This window comes from Ambystoma mexicanum, chromosome 4q (assembly GCF_040938575.1).
Source record: "Ambystoma mexicanum isolate Mex_15411 chromosome 4q, UKY_AmexF1_1, whole genome shotgun sequence".
Classification (NCBI taxonomy): domain Eukaryota; kingdom Metazoa; phylum Chordata; class Amphibia; order Caudata; family Ambystomatidae; genus Ambystoma; species Ambystoma mexicanum.
The window spans coordinates 475,464,132-475,484,490 of record NC_090928.1 but is presented as its reverse complement, the minus strand read 5'-3'; the positions used below and the strand labels follow the sequence as shown (position 1 = coordinate 475,484,490).

The window sequence follows — 20,359 nt, the reverse complement described above, 5'->3', positions numbered from 1 at the left end:
CAATTAGAGAAGAGAGGAAGGTCACGCAAGATATGGAGAAGTCCATAACTATACTACCGCTAAAGCCAGGCAAAGATCCCAAAAATTGTGCAAGCTACCGGCCTATAGCACTGCTGAACACAGATGTAAAAATCTACACGAAAATTTTAGCAACTCGTTTAATGGAAATCCTTCCAAACATAATACATGATGATCAAGCAGGGTTCATCGCAGACAGACGTACACAAGACAACGTCAGGCGGGCAGTGGACGTCATTGATGCTGGACGACGTACACAACAATAATTTGCTGTGGCAGCTCTAGATGCCACCCGAGCCTTCGATAGCATGGACTGGGGCTATCTGAGCTTAATTTTGGAGCGGTTTGGTTGCGGTCCAGAATTTACGAAAATGGTGCTCGCCAACTACCAGCATCCATCGACAAGTTTCAGGATCAATGGTCAGGGCACAGAATGCGTGGAGATCGGAAGGGGCACACGACAGGGCTGCCCTCTCTCCCCTCTAATTTTCGCAATGGCAATGGAACCATGTGCTATGCAGATACGCCAGGACGTCAGTATCAAGGGAGTTACAATAGGTCAGAAAACCCATAAAATAGCCCTATACGCGGATGACATCATGCTCTTCATGGGAGACCCAAAAAATACATTGCCCAGAGCTATGGCCCAGTTGCAGGAATTCAGACGAGTCTCGGGGTTCTCCATAAATTTCTCCAAATCGAAAGCTATGAACATAACGGCAAAGAGAGAAGCTATCGAGATATTGGCGAGATCATTTCCGATGAGCTGGGTTGAAAGAAAACTGGAATATCTAGGAATTCACCTTGCCAGCGATCTGCACATATTATATCAGACAAACATAACGCCACTGTGGAAACAACTACAGGAAGACTTGCACCCCCCCCGCCTCCTCTATGTAGTAAGCTCATTTCCAGTGCCAATACCACCAGCCAAGATTCGAGAACTGCAAGATGCGATATTCAAATTCATATGGCATAATAAGAAACCTAGAATTCAGAAACGTATCCTAATGCGCTCCCCTCATCTGGGCGGTCTGGGAGTTTCAGAAATGGACAGATACATTATGGCGGCATAACTAGCACCAATGCTGCGATGGGCGAAACCAGAGGACCATAAAGGATGGTGCAGAATCTAACAATCAGTCTCATCCGTCCTCCTAATATCCCTCTTGAGCCTGAGCAAAGAAAAACCGAAACAGAGAAGCTCTACTAGAAATGACGAAATGGTCTTTACTAAGCTGGGACAAAGCTCAGAAAAAGAAACGCATTCCTGGTGGACTGAGTCCATATACGTCACTGATGGGCAACCCAGACTTCACGCCGGGTCTCCGGCAGGGATATGGGTGGGCTGGTCAGGGGCAGAAACGATGCAACTGAAAGACATGTACAAAGACGGCGCTCCACTGCTCTTCACAGATTGCCAGTTAAAATTCAACATAGGGGAAAACGAACGCTATAGATATGCGCAAATCAGGCACTGGATTACCCACCCAACGGTGAAGAAGGCGGGCACGAGGACGCCATCAGGCTTAGAACTGTCGCTTCAAGAAGGCAAAACGGCAAAGGGGGTCTCTAGACTCTTCAAACTCCTCTCCAATGACCGGCCAACTGATCATCTTGCATACAAAATGAATTGGGAGAGAGATATGCAAGAGTCACTAACGGAGGAGGAATGGTACCAAATATGGGCACGTGCACACAGCACTTCCAGATGTACCACAATAAAGGAATCTGTGTACAAACTGTGCCTCAGATTGGTATATGTCCCCGAACCGCATCCACAAAATGGCAAAGTCTTACTCACCAAACTGTTTGCGAAACTGCGGTGAGAAGGGAGACCTGTTCCACATGTGGTGGACGTGCCCTAAAGCAGTTGCCTACTGGAAGGAAATACTAAGCTACATAAATCTCAGGGGTGGATCTACCGAGATCTCTGAAGACAATCCTCTTAGGAGTCCCTATAGAAGGGAAATATGCGATGTCAGGAGCGACAGCTAAAATCACCCATCTACTATCAGCAGCTAGAATGACTCTTGAACAAAACTGGAAAAACAAAGAAGGTCCAATTTCAGCATGCTGGTGGGTTAAGATCTGGGGGGTGATGGCTATGGAGAAGATATGCGCCATCAGCACCGGCAAATACCTAAGATTCCTAACTATATGGAATCCATTTCATGAACATGTACGGGACAGAGAAGCCCATTTCTTCAAACCCTGCATGCTCCAAAACACACATGTAATCTGATCTCTCACAAAAATAAAGATAAAGAGACGCTGTGATTAAGAAAGGGAAGAAAACGGTAAAAGCCTGGAATCTGTAATGTAAAATAATATTTGTAGGGGGGTAGAGGATTGTATAGAGGTGGGGAGGTTAATAAATAGAAATGGGGGGTAAGAGAGGAGGGACGAGGGAGGGAAGGAGAGAATTGGGGAATCTCAGGAGAAAATGCGAACTATAACGTTCTGCAAGACAAGAATATGAGTAAAAAGTAGAGCATAAGAGTCTAAGGTGCTCAAAAGCTATGCTGTAATAGCTTATATGCCCTTGAACCAAAAATAGACATGGAAGCTAGACCGAAATGATAATGTCGGACTGAAAAACAGCCTTAGAATGGACTGTCACTAACATACAACTCGATCCTATAGAACGTATGTAAGTGAAATTGATATTGTACATATAAAGCTGGTTAAAAGCACAATTTCTTTTCGAAACAATACCAAAAGAGTATGGCCTAAGGACAAATGATGGATTTACTCATTTACGTAAGCTATTTTACTTGTAATGGAGGGTCAAGCGTGGCCAATTCTGAACTAAGCCCTGATGGTAATTAATTGAATTTAACAGAGTTGTCATTTACAATGCCTTCAGAGGAAGTCCGAGTTTATTAAAGCTTCAGAAAAACATTGACGGGGAGATGAAGCAGGGAAGGCAATGTATTGTAAAGTTTCACAACGGGAACCTTAAGTTAGTATCCACTGTTGCGGGCAAAATACTTCCCAAATGTACCCCTATATGTTGCATATTCGATCTCAAGCTAAATCGGATTATGTAATAAGGTTGCTAAAGGTAGCGGGGAGGAAGGTCGATTATTGTTTATTAACTGTTCAATGGCTCTAGGAGATGACCTATTGTTGCGCTTATTCTTGTTGAATGTACTTAGGAGGAACTTTATCAAACTGTTTTATCATTACTGCTCTATGTGTTATAAATTGAAAATCTAATAAAATATTTGTAAAAAAAAATAAAGTGCAGCTCAGGATGGTCAACAGGGTCAAGATTTCCAACCAGAGTAGGATCTTCTTCTAGATCTGATTCCTCAGTATCTAGTTGAACCATACAGTGTTGAACCTCACACTCAGCCTAAGCTGATGGAGGAGTCACAGGTGTGACTTTGGACAGTCTTGGTTATGTCCTTCTGGGCACAGGGATGCTTGCTGGTTTCTTGCTGGCAGACTTGGGTTTCCCCTTTGTCTCCTTCTGTCCTGCAATAGCAGTAAGTCCTGTGGACTTGGGGTGATAGTTTCTTCTATCAAATCCCCAGGAGAGCCTCTCAAGGTTCTCTCCCTAACAGACCTGGTGAGCTCCTGCTTCCTTTTGCTGGGAGGACTGGGGGTACTAGACACAACTCCAAGAGTTTTTAGGTCATTACCCAACAGGACTCTCCCAGGTATGTCACTTTGCACACTAACAGGTATTCTGACAGTCATGTCATTACACTGGATGAGAACTGGTAACTGGGGAACTATTTGCACAGGGCCTCCAGCTAACTTGGTTAGGCGTTTGGGTGCCTTAGCAACATACTGCACCTTGAAAAAACATTCATCAACCACAGTTATGCTGGCTCCAGTGTCTCTGATGGCAGGGGTCTCCTGACCATTCACAAGAACACCATATTTATAATACTCTTTAGTATTATCTGGGATTGACATCCAAGTTATGTTGTTCCCAAAGACCCAGGGATACTAAAGAAACACTAGCTGAGACTCTCATGGGCTCATTTGCTATTAACTGAAAGTTTCCACTGGCTATAGGTACTTCTTTCACTTGGGAGAAGGCTAAGGAGACAGTGTGGGCCCCTGAAGGTTTACCCTTACATCTGGGATCCCCTTTCACAGAGTTGACCCACAAACAAAGCATTTCCCAAATGCTTTATTAAATGGGGGTTGTTCTGACCGCCAACTGGTCTGGCACCAGATGGTACGCTAGCCTGATTCGGTTTCCCTTGTGGCTTACCCTGGTTATGTTTGTGGCCCTCTTTTGGATTGGAATTATTGGAATTCTCCTGGTTATCTTTCTTTGGCTGCTTCCCCTCATCCTTCTTTTGAGTTGCCCCAGAATCCTTGCGAGTAGCCCTGTTGGCAACCCACAAGTCAGCAGCCTTAGCTAGTTTCTTAGGATCTATCTCCTTGTAATTAGCCAAGTGCTGTCTAAGCCCAGGAGAGCAGGCATCATAAATAGACTCCAACATAACAAGATTCCTCAAACCTTCATAAGTATTCACTTTGTAACCCTTAACCCAACCATCTAAGTTTTTCAAACATTCACACACCGAGTAGCCCAAGGGGTACCATCATGCTTTTTGAGGGTCCTAAACCTCTTAATGTACTGGGAAGGGGTCTTCCCAAATCTAGCTATTAAAGCTAGCTTCACACACTCATAATCCTGCTTATCCTCCTCCTCCAACTCTATTACAGCATCACTTGCAACAGGGGGAAGCCTAGAGAAAAGTCAAGGAATCAACTGATTTCCTGTGATACCCTGAATCCCATGATTATACTCAAACATTGCTAACCAATCCAAAACACCAAGTTTAGTCTCATACATACCAATAATTTCCTTTGGCATACGGGGTCTCTTAGGGCTGGAAGACCTAGTAGATTCTGGGAGAGAAGCATTTTCCAAAGACAATTTCTTCATCTCTAAAGCATGAGCCATCTCTATTTCCCTGAGACTTAACTCTTGATGTTTCATGGCAGTTTGTGCCTCAATACGTTTCACTTCCAATTCAAGTCTCATTTTCTCAAGGGCAATACATTCAGGATTGAGTGTAGGAACTGTGGGGGTCCCTGTTGACAGAGGTTGTAGTTTCTAAGCAGAGAAGGTAGTGGCAGGATCTCCTAACAAAGATTCTTCTACTTCATCTAAACCAACACTCTCAGAATCAGAAACATCATTATCCACATGTGCTGGAGGAGTAGGCTCTTCTGACCCACTCTCCAGACTTTGCTTTCCCAACAACTTAGCAACCAGTTCAGATTTCCTGCCTTTGACAGAGAGTCTCTGATCTCTACATATGGTTCTTAAAACCTCAGAAGTGCAATTTAAGAGATTCTCTTCACTGTAGCTTTCCATATTTGACATGATCTTCAGTTATTAGACTATAGTGGTGTTTAGCCTTGTGGTTAGCTAACCCAAGGTAATAGCAGCACTCCAAGTGTAATCACAATACTTAAAAAATCTCACTGCTGTACACCAGTGTTAGGCAGAATCCTATGCAGTGCCCTTAGAGGCCAAGTTAAGACTACAAGTGGTAATACAAGTTCACCTTTGGTACAAGCCTGTACTACAGAGAAAGAGTGGTAGCAGTGACTGAGCAGCCAGACTTATCTCAAGAGCAAATGAGCAGTAGTAGAGATTATACAAAGGACTACAATTACTGTGACTCAAGCGAACACTGACTCAAGGTTTCAGGTAAGAAAATATATGTACATTTATTTTTAAACCATCTGTTCAAAAAACACTTAACATTTAGTAAAAATAAAACCACACTTCAAATACACTACACACAACCAATTCCCCTTGTGCAGAACAACTCAAGGTAAGTACCTTTGACAGACCGGTGTTCTGAAACAAAAGATGTTACCAGGAATACATATGCGATCACTTTTTGACAGCAATGACAGTTCGGTCTTACTAAAGATACGTGTAGAAGAAATGTTACCGGGGTAAAAACACACTTAGCACCCAAGTTACCGCAAGAGAGTTGGGGGCAAAAATTATAGGCAATACTTTTGTCAAGGCAGACAGAATCAGAGAACACTTTCTAACCCAAAGATAAAAGTCAATAGGCCTGCGCCACCGTTAGGTGGAACAGGGTTCCTGTTGTCGAGGATCACTCAGTCAGATAGTTCACGATTCAAGGTTGCCAGGAGTACTTCGATATTGTCAGAAGAGGAGGCAAAAGTTATAAGAGGGAAGGAAGAAAAGGACAAGCCTTTAGTGAGGAGAAAAGGGGTCAGTCACCCTAGTTCCTCGAAGTCAGACACAGTACCTTATTCCTTGAAGAAGCTGGTGCCACGGCAGTTGTTCCTGGTAGTTTCCTGCAGACTCACGGTTCCTGGCGCTTCAGTCGTGGTGAAAAGAAGGACGACGTCTGGAGCGATCTGCACTACCCAGGGATTAGGTCAGCAGCAGCAACGGTGAATAAAAGGTGCGCTCCTTTAAAACAGGAGAGGCTCTTCAGATGGCTATCCGGACCACTACAGCAGGGTGCAGCAATTTCGACCACGAAGGGGATCCTCTGGCTGTGGAAAATGAGCTGGTTGACCCCACCAGGCTCAAGGGAAGAAGACTCCGGACTGGATCTTCTCTGGTCGTTGAAGGGTAGATAGCTCAGGACTGCAGCAGGGCTTCACCAGGACGTGGGGTTGCAGCAGCCATCTTCTTCTCCACTTCTCTTCGGTTCCTTGCAGTTCCAGTGGCGACTCTGACTTCCAGCCCAAGAGTCCTGCCTTTTATGCAAAAATCCCCCATTCACACAGCCTGGCTGTCAATCACCCAGCAGGGGGGGTTGTCCGGCCCGGACAACCACCTAAGCCATTCATGACAAAGTGCGACTTGGGTCTCCATGGAGACCCTGTGCAGGGGGTGACTACACCCCTCCCTCACATTCAGCCCACCTAGACACCCAGGCGCCAAGAGGAGGGCTTCTCTGCAGAAGCCTGCCAAAAGACACTGAACAAAGAAGGCAAACCTGGTTTGCCGCGCATAGTAAAACATAAGAAGGACTTAAACAAAATGAAATGGCGACTAAACCCAACCGGAGCCGAAATAAAAAGTATTTGGGCAAGCGGGTTTAAGTTCAAGGCTACCACAATAGCCTGGAACAATACCACGTTTATATAATATAATCGCGGTAGAAAAGTTAGGGTAGATACCACTGCCATCAGCCAAGTCTAAATGTTAAAAGAGCAAAACAAAGCTCAGACAGGCACAGACAAAAAGGGGTAGGAGTTAAATACTCCACGTAAAATGGGCTGTACTGGGTCTGTAGTTTTAAAGTGACTACATAAAGTTAATGGCAACTTTACATGTTTCTGGGGGACAGTAGTCAGCAACAGAAAAATTGAGTCAGTGGGAAGTCTAAAAGACAACCCTGTGTCACTGCACTGAAGGTGCTGTCTAACACACACAAAAAGTGGGGCTCATGGAGTGGTGTGCTCCAGAGCCCAAAATCACAAAAACAGTAAAAATACACACAGCAAAACACAGAGTGGGAAAAAAGGCCCACACTCTTACTAGGTGGACAAATAAACTCCAGAAATCCAGCAAAGTTGAGGGAAATTAGTCATAGAAGGAGAATTCTCCATAGAATGGCCACAAAAAATATAGACAAATAGAAGTAAACCTGAGCTCACAGTGCCTCTGAAATGTCATGAAAACATGAATTTGCATTAACATGTCATCATTTGTCTTTGCCATTAAGCATGTCATCATTTGTCTTTGCCATTTGCAACAATGATTAGGAGATCATAGTCCATTTAAGCATCATCTCAAGCGCACAAAAAAATCCCTTGTAAAAAGGGAAACTTTTATTCGTATTAATAAACCTAACAACCATTATTTGATAGCAATAAAAAAAGCTCAAAAAGTAGAAACGTACTTATCCCAGCCCAAGCTTTCAATTTCGTTTACAAGACTGGAGTAATATTGAGGAGGTGGAGGTGGATGGAGCTCATGTGTGTTCTTTAAAGCTGTTTCCTGTAAAAAAGTAAAATAACCAAAACTAAATTTCAGAGCGAATTGTGATGCAGAATAATCTCTGATTTAAGCAGCAGCCTTATTACTTAAAGACTAAGTTGTGGTTATAAGGGCACTAGAAAAGACCAGCAGAAATAAAATGCCTACATTTTGAACTGATGGCACATTGTCCTTGCTCTTCACATGTTATGTACTACAGCTGAAGAGGCAATGTAGAAAGCATAGCATTGGACATGGATAAACACCCTAGTAGCAAGACTGCTAGAGTATACTTCAACACAGAATATCCTAAATGCAATAAGAGTAAAACAATGGAGACATGTTACACAGTGGATTAGGTCGAATTTGTGGATGTATATTGTCAGATAGCGTGGTGGCTTGTGCAATTTAAGTTTGTGAAGAAGGCTGCGCTTTGCTGATCAGTGTAAAAAGAAATGTCTGCTTCACATGTCCATAATGAGCATATTATGTCATGTCTAAATGCGCTGCGAGACTGTAGGCATTACATGACTAGAAGTTCATGCCAAATCACAGATAAGTAAATTACATAGTTCCTAATCACTAATGCACTGAAATATAAACTAAAGAGATGGGTTTTTGATGGTCTTCTAAAACAATTGCGGTCTTGGACAGAAATACTTTATACATTTCAAATTGTTTCTGGGGTTACCAGGAAACACTCCTTTGGAGAACATGCATTTTCTTAAAAGGAAATTAAGGATGGATTCTTGTTTTCAGATGAGCAGAAACATTTTGATGGAGATATTTAACAATAAGCAAAGCCACTTTAAACGTAATTTGGCCATGAACTAGGAGTTATTCAAACCTCTTTACCACAGGAGTAATATTTGAAAAGAGGGGAGAATCGCCTACCATTCCTGAAACTTGATTTTGTAGCACTTGTAACTTTTGAACTGCCCATGTACAGGACATTCCCACATTTCATTTTGTCACATGTAATAGCTTGAGCATGGTGTAAAGACTGGAAGGGGGTTGTCTGTACTCCTGCCCTCTATATGGCAGAGCGGAAGCATAGAGCACCCCAGCCAAGGTTCTCTATTGTGGTAGCAATGGATGGGAAACCAAGGCTTAAACTCTCAGGGTGATGCCGTCTGGTTCTTAAGTACAGCGTAGTCCCCAAGCCCAAACAAAGGAATGTCCACCCACTATATTATGTGATAACACAGTTCTTTATATAAAAATAAGGTTCAAGATATATACACAATTAATAACACACTTTGTACTTTGTATATATTGCCATATTAGATTTGCCAATGTCTATGTGGAACCACACTTCTATTGACTCATTTAAAATGCATCAACTGCTGACAGTTCCAATGGCATACAAATCAAATAGTAATGTGAATCAACACCAGACATAGGAAGGAAGACACGTAAGGTTAAACAATGGCAGAATACTTTGTTCCACTATCAGGACACAGTTCTGTGTCAGGATCCCCTCCCCAGATTTTTTTCGATGGTTCATCGATAAATCCCTCGAGGGTGAACACCCTTTAAAGCAATAGCCACAGGGTGTTGATAGTCCTCGAAGAAGGTGAACACTGTTGTTGAGCGTCCTTGATCAAAAGAGTTTGATGCCGCAAAGATGACTTGATGAAGAATGTAGGCCCGGCAGAGGGCGTGGAGTGTCGGCATCGGATTTCGGCAATCGGGTCTCGACCACGGCTGGCTTTTGGATATTCGTCGCGTCTTTGTGGACTTCGGGTGGCAGGAAACCCACTGGCGGATTCTCCTCAGTTCGTCAACGACCTCTACTTTCTCGAGCGGGACAAAGGGGTCGAAGGCGATGGCAAGGGAGTCCTTGGTTTACATGTTCTTAGGCAAAAGGTGGAGCGTTGCACTCCGGTCGTCATGCAGCACAACGTCAAGCTGTCCCCGCTTCTGGGCAAAACGACTTGACTGGCTTCCAGCGGTTACATATATACTCCAAGCCCCTGTCGACGGCAATGGACTTTGATGGCCTCGATGTCCGGGTGCTTTACTTCAGATTTCTCGTCAGTCCCAGTCTCCGGTCGACAGTCTTTCGGGACTGACTTCCAGGAAGCCTTGATGAAGGTCAGCTTCTGCACGATGTTCCCTCATAGCTTGCCTCCTAACCAGGTCCTCTCTCGCATCAGTCCTCGACAGACTCAACGGCTTTCGGATCGGGTCAAAGGAAAGCACCAGCAATTCTTTTTCCAGCTGGGCTTCAAGGATCAGCAGCTTCAAGTTTCAAGTTCAGTTTCTGAACAATTCTGTTAAGTTAGAGGTCCCCAGATATACAGTTCTGTCTCTCATTCACACTTTTTAACCAAGCACAGGTATCCAATCATCAGAAGGGCATTCATCCAGGTGGGCAGCCAATCAGGCTCACAGTATATTCAGGCCATTCACTTTCACCCAGACACCCATAACAAGGAATGTGGATTGGGGCAAGCACCCAGCCTTTCAGCACACCACACTGCATTCATGTCAGTATCGGGCAGGGCTGTCTCATTCTTTGTGTCACACACAAAGATACCAGACACCCATAACATGGAATGCATGGAATATCACAGACAACAGGAGGCTGCACCATATCATTGATTACACCCGGGAGGACACAGGTGAGTTGGCTATCGTGTTGCTAGACGTGGTCAAAGCCTTTAACTCGATGCGGTGGCCATGGTTGAAAGCGACCCGGAAAGGATACGGAATGGGACCTGGATACATCAGGTGGGTTCAGATGTTATATAGCACCCCGGTAGCAAGAGTTAAAATGGGATCCACAATTTCAGACAAATGGCAACTCAGCAGAGGGACCAGACAGGGATGTCCCTGGTCACCCATGTTATACATACTGGCACTAGAGCCGCTGGGAATATGCCTGCGACAACAATACGGGGAGGTGGGGATTCATACGATAAGTGGCATGCACCGGATATCGCTGTATACAGATGACATACTCCTCTATTTGCGCTACCCGGAGGAAAACCTGCAATATGTATTGGAGGTGGTGGATCGTTATGCCACCCTCTCGGGCATATCGGTGAACCCCGGGAAGTCTAGTTTGTTCCCCTTGGGAAGGTATAAGATTGTCCCGTTGGAGAGGCTGCCTATCCTGCAAATACCCTGGCAACCCGAGACATTTAGGTATCTGGGAGTAAACATTTATCACAGGATAGAAACCAAGCACCAACATAACACAGAGAAAGCGATCGAGGGAGTTAAGAATAGTATGGTGTTCTGGTCTAGATTACCCCCATCTATGATGGGGAGAGCAGCTCTGCTCAAAATGGTGGTTTTGCCCAGACTTACATTTTTTGTAAATGTCCCGTATTTGATTCCCAGAAGCTTTTTCAAGAGACTTCATGGTATGTGCAGGAGCTTCATATGGGGCAACTCCAGGAACAGAGTAGCCCTGTGGAAACTACAGAACTCATGTGACATGGGGGGCATAAACTTGCCGAACTTTGAGCTTTATTATCTGGTGGGGCAGCTATTGTTTGTGGCCAGGTGGTTGTCATCAGAGGACTCGGCAGAAGCTAGACTTTTGCAGGGCGACTTGGCTCCATACTTTCTGAGAGAGACGGTGTGGCTACAAAAGAGTAAACTGGCGGGAAGAGGGAGACTTCTGGAGCTGGGTTGGGAGGTCTGGCGCAAGACGTGGAGAACGGTGGGTGATCCGGATCCGCTCTCCCAGCAGGTTCCGCTGGTGGCGATGTGGGAAACGACTCCCAATTGCTTGAGGTAGTCCGTAGATACTGGGAACCGATGGACTTGGCCACCCTCGGGGATATACGGCAGGGCGGGGAGGTATTGGATTTCCGGAGTTTGCAGGAGGAGACAGGGGTGCATAGAGGCCAATATATAACTTACACCAGACTCACGAAACGGGTGAGGGAGAGGTGGCCTGAGACGGTGTTGGCGGAAGAACCTGATGCCGCCCTGGAAACGATGTACAATGTTTCAGAGGGCGGGCACGAAATATCCAGAGTACACGAGCTCCTGAGAGCTAAGGCTGGGAAGGAGCTGCTTCAACTGAGGCAGGACTGGGAGGAGGAGGTAGGAGGACCCATGACAGAGGGGCAATGGGAGAGAGCTCAAAGGTACCATAAAAAGGTGTCCCGAAATGCGAGACTCCAACAGATCCAGTTGTATGTCACCCATAGGGCTTATCTGACCCCCGGGAAAATAGCCAGGTTTGGAGGCTCGGCCACACAGAAATGCCCCAGGTGCGGGCAGGTGGAAGTGGGGTTGCTACACATGTTCTGGGCCTGTCCCGAGGTGCACAGATTGTGGGACGAGATAAAGACTAAGATGGCCGGTGGGGGAGTGGTGCTGGATGTGGGGTCGGCTTGGGCATGCATGCTCAGGATTTTTCCCAGGCCACGCAATCTAAAGCACATAAGGAAGATGAAGGACCTGGTTTACATCCTGGCCAAGCGTAGGATCGCAATGGGCTGGAAGGTGGCCCACAGACCCAGGGTGGAGACATGGTGGGCGGACCTCCTGAGATGGGTGGAGGCAGAATCAGTAGTACGGTTTGAAGCCGTTAACAGGGGGGGGCGAGGAGGAAGTGGGCCCCCTGATAGCCTGTCGACAATTAGTGACCTCTATGGTAAACCCCCACCAGGTTAACTATGAAACAGAAGACTCAGACAAGTCTACAAGCACTGTGATTCCCGAAAACGCTCCTGTAGATGACACGGATGAGCCGGCTCAAGTTTATGGGGCGGGTGGGGAGAGGACGGAGAATAACACTGTATAATGTGCCGGTTTAATATTGATTATGTACATCCCGAAAAGCTGTATTGTTTGTTGGTTTTGTTTGTTTAAAATAATAAAAATAAATACATTTTAAAAAAAAAACATGGAATGCATATTGGTCACACATTATTCACACAGGTCCCACCCCAAGGGTGTACCCACAACATACAGTCACTGGGAAGGCCCCATCCAGTCTGGCCTGGAATTCCCCACAATACCATATATGGTTCTTCCACCCAACAGCCAGTCAGTCAGGGGAAGGGACAGAGTCAGGGCTTCCCCTGACTGGCTGTTAAAGGACTTTGGGAAAACAAGGTAACAGGTGATAGAAACCAAGAGGCCACAGGAGCCATCTTGTCTCCCATCAGGAATCCACTGATTCCTATGACAGGGCCTCGGTATCCCAAAATGAAGGATACTCAGAGCACCTGTCAATTTCAGTATGGAGCTACCACCAGCCCATACCCTGCTCTGTGGGCCACACATACACTAGGAGTACAGGGTTGTACCCCAACCCATCAGTGCCATAAGGGTAACTGAAGGGTCTCTGTTCACCACAACCAAAAAGAGGAAGAGCTGCACTGCCATGAGTCCCACATGGACTCCTGTGCAGAAAACAACACAGAACACACATGATAAGGGAGTACAGGACAAGGACATGGAGGCCCTGTCCCTCCAATGCATTTCCAGCATCACACATGACGGCCGAGAAATGTTTCTGAAAGAAAGAGGCACATATTTTGAAATAAAAATAGATATATGCAGTGGAACTTCTGACATGGCATCTGAACTGCCACTTCCAAGACGAGGGTAAAACAGAAACACCTAAAGTTTTGACCTTTGAGAGAATAGGTAACTGAGCGGCATATGCTCCACACAGGCAACCCAAGTGATGCTGAATGTTCACTCACCCAAGTAAGTGTGAAAAGGGTACAAGGAAAAGAGTGCAGCATAAACTTGTAGAGAAAACAGCACTGAAAATCAGCTGAAGGCCCATCTGTTATCCTTCTTGCCTAAAACAAAATGTAAAACCTGGACTGGTCATTTCTCCTTATATAGATTGACGACTTCACAAACAAGGTTTCAAGAATCATTGCACCCAGGTGTTTCAGGCCATTGTGAAGGATTGCCCTCTGGCAAGGGTATAGAAGCCCTGTTTTTTTTCCGATTTGTATTTAAACCTACCATGAGGGGAGTAATTCCCTCTCAGAGAGGCTGATTTGCTGACAAGACCTCCTTCTCCACAAAATTCCCGGCAAAAGCATAGTACCCACACAGGCTCAGCTGAAACATTATCCTGAGCTGCAGCTCCTGCTCTCCAGTGGTACAGAGCAGGTTCAGGGTCAGGATCCCCCTTGACAGCTGCAGTGATAGCCCTTGTCACTACAGCACATGGTCTGCATTTAGGATACACACCTTTGTCCCAAACCCCATAATTGTGAGTTTATTATTCTGGTGGCACATTAACCTTTAAATATAAGTCTTACCCGAGTTTGGCTATGGTGGATGGTATTTCTCATAATTATTCCAGCTGCATCCAATAGATTTCACACGTGTCAGCCCCAAGAGCCAGCTCAGCTGTGGAGAGGTTCCCCCAGCCAAGCAGCCCTTGTGACTGCCAGCAAGACTGTAGCCTTGGGGGTTGCCTCTCTTTGTTCCTTTGTGAGGACAGGTAACACCCTCCCCATAAAGACAGCCAGGCCACAGGAAGCTGTCCAGGGAACAGGAATCAAAGTGTACACCCATTCACAAAAGGAGTAGCCTCAAGCCAGGGTGCTGAATGCCAAAAGGCCTTTGAGACAATTGAGAAGGGATTTGGACGGGGTTAATGTAGACAGAGGGAGCTCTTTATAGCTGGAGGAAGGTTCCACCAACTTGTTTCTCTCTGCCTCGATCTTTCCTTCCTGTCCCCTCCACATCCTGTAGCACAAAGCACTCTGTATGATGTCAGAAGAAAACGTTCATTTATTTTAAGAACTGGGATTGGACCATTAAAGGAGGCTTGCCTTTGTCCAATCACCTCAGTCTTCTACTCTTTCTCAGATTCACTTTGGAAAAACACCTGATAAAGAACCCACTGGTCCTTTGCGGGGAGAGTGGACTCTGTTCCCTTACCACTCCAAGGGCACACATGCTGCTGGAACAAGACCTGCATCTCTGACAGCCCCACTGCTGGCCAGGACCTTATTGTGGTTGAGGACTCCTGTCTGTGTGCGCTTACCTTCCCTTGCTGGGAGTACGAGAACAAGGACTGCACTTGTCCCTGAAAACCGCAGAGTGGCGCTCACAGCAGAGGCGTTGCTAGGGGGGGGGGCTGAGGAGGTTATAGCCCTGGGTCTTTTGGTTTGTAGCCCCAGATAAAACCTCAGGGGCTACAACTAAAATGCTAGCTAGCCCAGAGTCCCGACGGTCCCGACTTTAGTGTAGCCCCGGATCTTTTCCAGATCTAGCAACACTCCTGTAGCATACTAAGAGCCAGGATCCCTGCTTTTCATTCCACCGAAACAGGTTCACCACATCTCGTACTCCAGGACCCGCCAATCTTGCAATCTAGAACCAGCTCGATGCTGCATCGTGTCTTTGCAGAGCCTGTCCCCTACCCGGCTTGAATCAATTGCTCATCACCAGACCTGACCACAACAGCTCAAGTGTCACATATCTACTCAAACCAGCCGTTAATGACTCGACCTCCAACTGCCACCCTTGCCGAAATGTACACTGCAGAAACAGTATCACTGATTCGAACCATTGCCGAACTTCGCCTTGAACCTTTGGACCATCACACATCGACACTGCCCAGTGGTTACCAAGTCTTGAATCAGCTCAACCTCGAACAGATCCTGGTAGGTACTCCAATCTGCATCCACAAGCATCGCCTTCAAACCGCTCCGAGCTACCGCATCTGACCAGGCTCGACATGCACTTGCTGCTTGGACCAACATGAGCCACTGTACCCAAATGGAATTTGATCCGCTCGCACCATTCCTTGAAGCCCGATTCAATGTGGTTGCCCCCTTGTTCATATCTCCACCCTAGAGACTGGAAGGTCAACTCTGCACCTTTATACCTAAAGGAAGATAGTTTTCAAAGCATATTTCGGTTGTCGAATTGCTTTTCATACCCTCTATTCTTGCCTGAATGCTGCATTCTCTCTCTTGCATCTTCTCTATTCTTCACAAAGGGGTGAGGTTTTGTACAGTTTGTTTAGTTTTCTTGCAGGTGGTGTGCTTAATTAAAGTATATATATTTTTATAGAACCTTGATTGGACATTCCCTTTATTTTGGACTGTTGTACTTTGCTGTTTGTGTTGTGGGTCATAAGATGGACAAGCACAAGTCCAACACTCTCTACCTGTTTTACTAAGGTGCTCATCAGTCAGTAAATGTCCAAAGCAATAAGTCTGCTGTCCAAAACTAATGCTACTTGACCCCCTCCCTATCCTACCAAACTAAGGTCAGGAAAATGACTCCCTTTTCCTGATGAATGCTCCTCACACTGAGTTTCTCGGTAATATTCAATACATTTTCAAATATTCTCGTGTTACATTCTACAGCAGTTCCTGTAGTTCTCTTTGCAGACTTTTGGCTTTACTCTCCTCTTTAACAATTGCTTTGTTTAGCCTTTGTCGAATCCTTTGATTCGGGCTAATATGTTCTGGCTATTCGTGGAACGTGTCTTTTCCCCGTTTTCTTTTTTAATGTCATGCCCAGATGGTGGTGTGCACTGGATCAAATGGGAACATTTAGTGTCAAGGATAAGGGTTCTGATGTCGGTTGTTTTCAGCGGCCAGGCACTCGAGTAAGACGTATGGTGGGGACCGTTCGGTACCATACCAGAATTATTAAATGTGCCAGAGCCACTAACTACTGATTCTCAAAGTTGAAGAAGCAACCCCCCCACCCCTATGATACAGTAGTGCTAAATCCACCCACTTTTTCCGAACTGCACCCGCATGCCATAGGAACTGCGACAGGGAACCGTGAAGCTTGGCAAAGAAGTCCTTGTCCGGCCATAAAGGTACATTGGTGAACAAATTTAGTAATTTAGGCAACAAAAAATGTTCACCAATGCTAGCTTGCCGGCCAGCAGAACTACTTGTTGGTCACCCTTTTAGCCTGGCTATGATAGACCCCATCCAAGGTCTTTATATCTTTTGAGGATTATTTAGGTTACACCAGTTACATGTTGCATTGGGTAAACCGGTTATAAACCTGTTGGGTAAAATTGTTCTACAATTAGAAAAACAGAAAAACAGAATGTATTAGTAGCAAAATGATGCCTTTATACTTCTGTCTTGTTTTGGATCAATGTTAACACACAGCATGTGCATGTATGAACTGACTTTATTCTCTGTGTCATGCTTTGCACCTATATTTGTTTGTATTTTGGTGTGTGATTTGGGTGAAATATGTACGCCCCTGTGTATGATACTTACAATTCTTTCACAAAATGTTTAAAGTAATAAGGACAGCCACTTAATAAAAGCTGTGCCCTTACAAACTAATGATCTAGCACATGTGGATTATTACGGTTTTCTTTCATGTACCGCTATCCTTGGTAATTATATAAATTGTGACACCCAAAGATAGTATATTGTCTTTAAACTTATACTGCAATTAATAAACTGCAGTCAGCTTAGACTTTCCCAGTCAGGACAACCCCCCTCTTTGTACACATCGGCCAGCAGAAGTGGAACATTCTGCCATCTCTGTAATTTGTCAGAGACAAATGCCTCATGAGTCATAGAATTCAAAGAGAGGAGAAACCCCTTATCCCTCGGTATCTGAACTCCTGAGTGCCTGAATTTTGCTGATTCTGCGAGCCGAGATGAGGCCGACTAACAAGGCCGTGTTAATGGTGACCAGACTGATGTCCGCAGACGCCATTAGTTCGAATGGTTTGTGCGCCAGGGCACCCAAGACCATGCTGAAGTCCCACACGGGGTGTGGCCTTTTGATGGGCGGGTAGAGCTGGTCTGTCTCTTGAGAATTGGGTTGGAAGAGGGAAAGACTCGCAGCCTCTGAGTTTCTGTATGCCCCAATGGCAGCCAGGTAGGTGCAGCAAGTGTCCACCTGCATGCCTGAATGGACGAGCTATGCTGAAAAGGAGAGCATGTCATCCAGGGAACATGTCAGAGGCTCAGAGCCCTTAGAGTCTGCCCAGTGAGAGAACCTGGTCCACTTGCTGTTATACTGGGCCCTGGTAGATTTGCTCCTGGCGCCCTGTATGAGCTCTAAATTAGCCTGGGAGAGGCTGGGGTGTCCTACCGTGACCTGTTCAGGAGCCAGGCTGTGAGGGCCAATTTCTCTGGTGCGGGGTAGGTGACCCTCCCTGGTCGCTTATTGATCACCCTGCATTTTGTTGTGCCTTATGGTCGCTCATTGACCACCCTGCAATCTAGTTGTGCCTTATGGTCGCTTATTGACCACCCTGCATTTCGCTGTGCCTTATGGTCGCTTATTGACCACCCTGCATTTTGTTGTGCCTTATGGTCGCTTATTGACCACCTTGCAATCTAGTTGTGCCTTATGGTCGCTTATTGACCACTCTGCATTTTGTTGTGCCTTATGGTCGCTTATTGACCACCTTGCAATCTAGTTGTGCCTTATGGTCGCTTATTGACCACTCTGCATTTTGTTGTGCCTTATGGTCGCTTATTGACCACCCTGCAATCTAGTTGTGCCTTATGGTCGCTTATTGACCACTCTGCATTTTGTTGTGCCTTATGGTCGCTTATTGACCACTCTGCATTTTGTTGTGCCTTATGGTCGCTTATTGACCACGTTGCAATCTAGTTGTGCCTTATGGTCGCTTATTGACCACTCTGCATTTTGTTGTGCCTTATGGTCGCTTATTGACCACCTTGCAATCTAGTTGTGCCTTATGGTCGCTTATTGACCACTCTGCATTTTGTTGTGCCTTATGGTCGCTTATTGACCACCCTGCAATCTAGCTGAGCCTTAAGGTTGCTTATTGACCACCTGCTATCTTCCTGCGCCCCGCCTAGCACACAATCATGCCCATAGCCATCTGCAAGCTCCCCGCCACCACCACCACCACACTGCTGACTCTCCTTGCTACACTCACTGCTCACCAACCCTACACATCAATCCGCCCTCAATTCGCACTCATGCCAGACAGCCCACCCCCCAATCCAACACAACCCGCTGCCCCGGATACCTCACAAACTCATTCACATCGCACTAACACACCCCCTGCTCCCTGCACCGCTAGAATGTACAGATTGGATAGACTCAGAGCTCACACACAGACCACAACATTCAACACACAACCCCCTCCCATTAAACTCAAAAACTACAGACTGAGCTCCCGTATCCTCTCCAAACACATCCCTCACACTGAACACCCTCTCACCCACAAACAACCACACACTAACCAAACCACACCCAACATTATAACCACACATAACACATCAGTTGCGTCTACCACCCTCACCTCCACAATCACACCTCACATCAAATGTGCCCTCCTCAATGTTCGATCCCTCCCAGCTCACGCATCCGATATTCATGACCTCATAACTAACAACAACATTGACCTACTGGCCATCACAGAAACATGGTTACATGAAGCATCAGGCCCAGCCGTCACTCTTGCACTACCACCTGGCTTCACCATACTCAGACAAGACAAACCTGAATGAATAAGAGGCGGAGTAGCCTTCATCTACAAGGAGAATCTTCAGCTCCGACTTGTTAGCCACTCCTCGACCAACAACTCTGACCTCTTATCGACCAAACTCACACTGTCACCCAACAGCACCATCAACATTCACCTACTATATCGCCCCCCCAACCCCCACCCCCGACTCTCAGGAAAGCATCATCCACATCCTCAGCAATAATATCAAAAGCTCCACCAAAACCCTTCTCCTAGGAGACCTCAACCTGGGATTTAATGATGCTAAAGACAAATCTGCAGTCGCCCTCTCCAAAGAACTTGACGACCTAGGCTTCACCAAAAAAGTAGAAACTCCCACTCACGCCAAAGGCCGTATTCTAGACTGGGTCGCAACCATAATTGTCTCTCCACTATCACCTCGATCTCATCATTGCCATGGACCGACCACAACTGCATCGAATTCTCGATCCCTATCACCAAAAAACACAAAACTCTGACCCCTGCTATCACTGCACATGTCAGAAGCTCTAAAAAACTCAAAGAGGACAACCTGCGCCCATACCTCAACACCCCCCAAACTAGCACCCCCTTTCGCGAATGACCCCAATATTCTGGCAGACATCTACAAAGATGTTGTCACTAAAGCTATCAATGAAATAACACCACTCGAATGGAAAAAAGAAAAGAAATCACTACACACCGACTCCTGGTTCACTGAAGAACTGCACTCAATGCGATCCCACAAAAGAGCAGCCCTAAAAAGCTGGCAATCCAATCCATGCAACAGCACCAAAAATGAGTTCAACTTAATCTCCAAGCAATACAAAACAGCCATCACTGCTGCTAAAGCCAACACATTCAATGCAGAAATCTCCAATGCCAAATCGCACACTAAAGAGATCTTCGCCATCTTCAACAAGCTCATCTCTCTCCCCCCCCCCCCAATACCCCAGCTGAAATAATCAAAG

General features: G+C 45.9%; 1 protein-coding gene across 5 annotated transcripts in view; it reads right to left on the bottom strand.

Annotated features, from left to right (window-relative positions):
* The window catches only part of FANCL (FA complementation group L), a 1,272,502-nt gene that overhangs the window by 843,272 nt on the left and 408,871 nt on the right, over positions 1–20,359 (bottom strand). For all 5 annotated transcript variants that reach the window (XM_069608050.1, XM_069608049.1, XM_069608048.1 and 2 more), the window contains one exon: positions 7,902–7,999. In XM_069608050.1, coding sequence (XP_069464151.1) covers positions 7,902–7,999 — 98 coding nt within the window. The remainder of the gene's footprint in view (positions 1–7,901; positions 8,000–20,359) is intronic.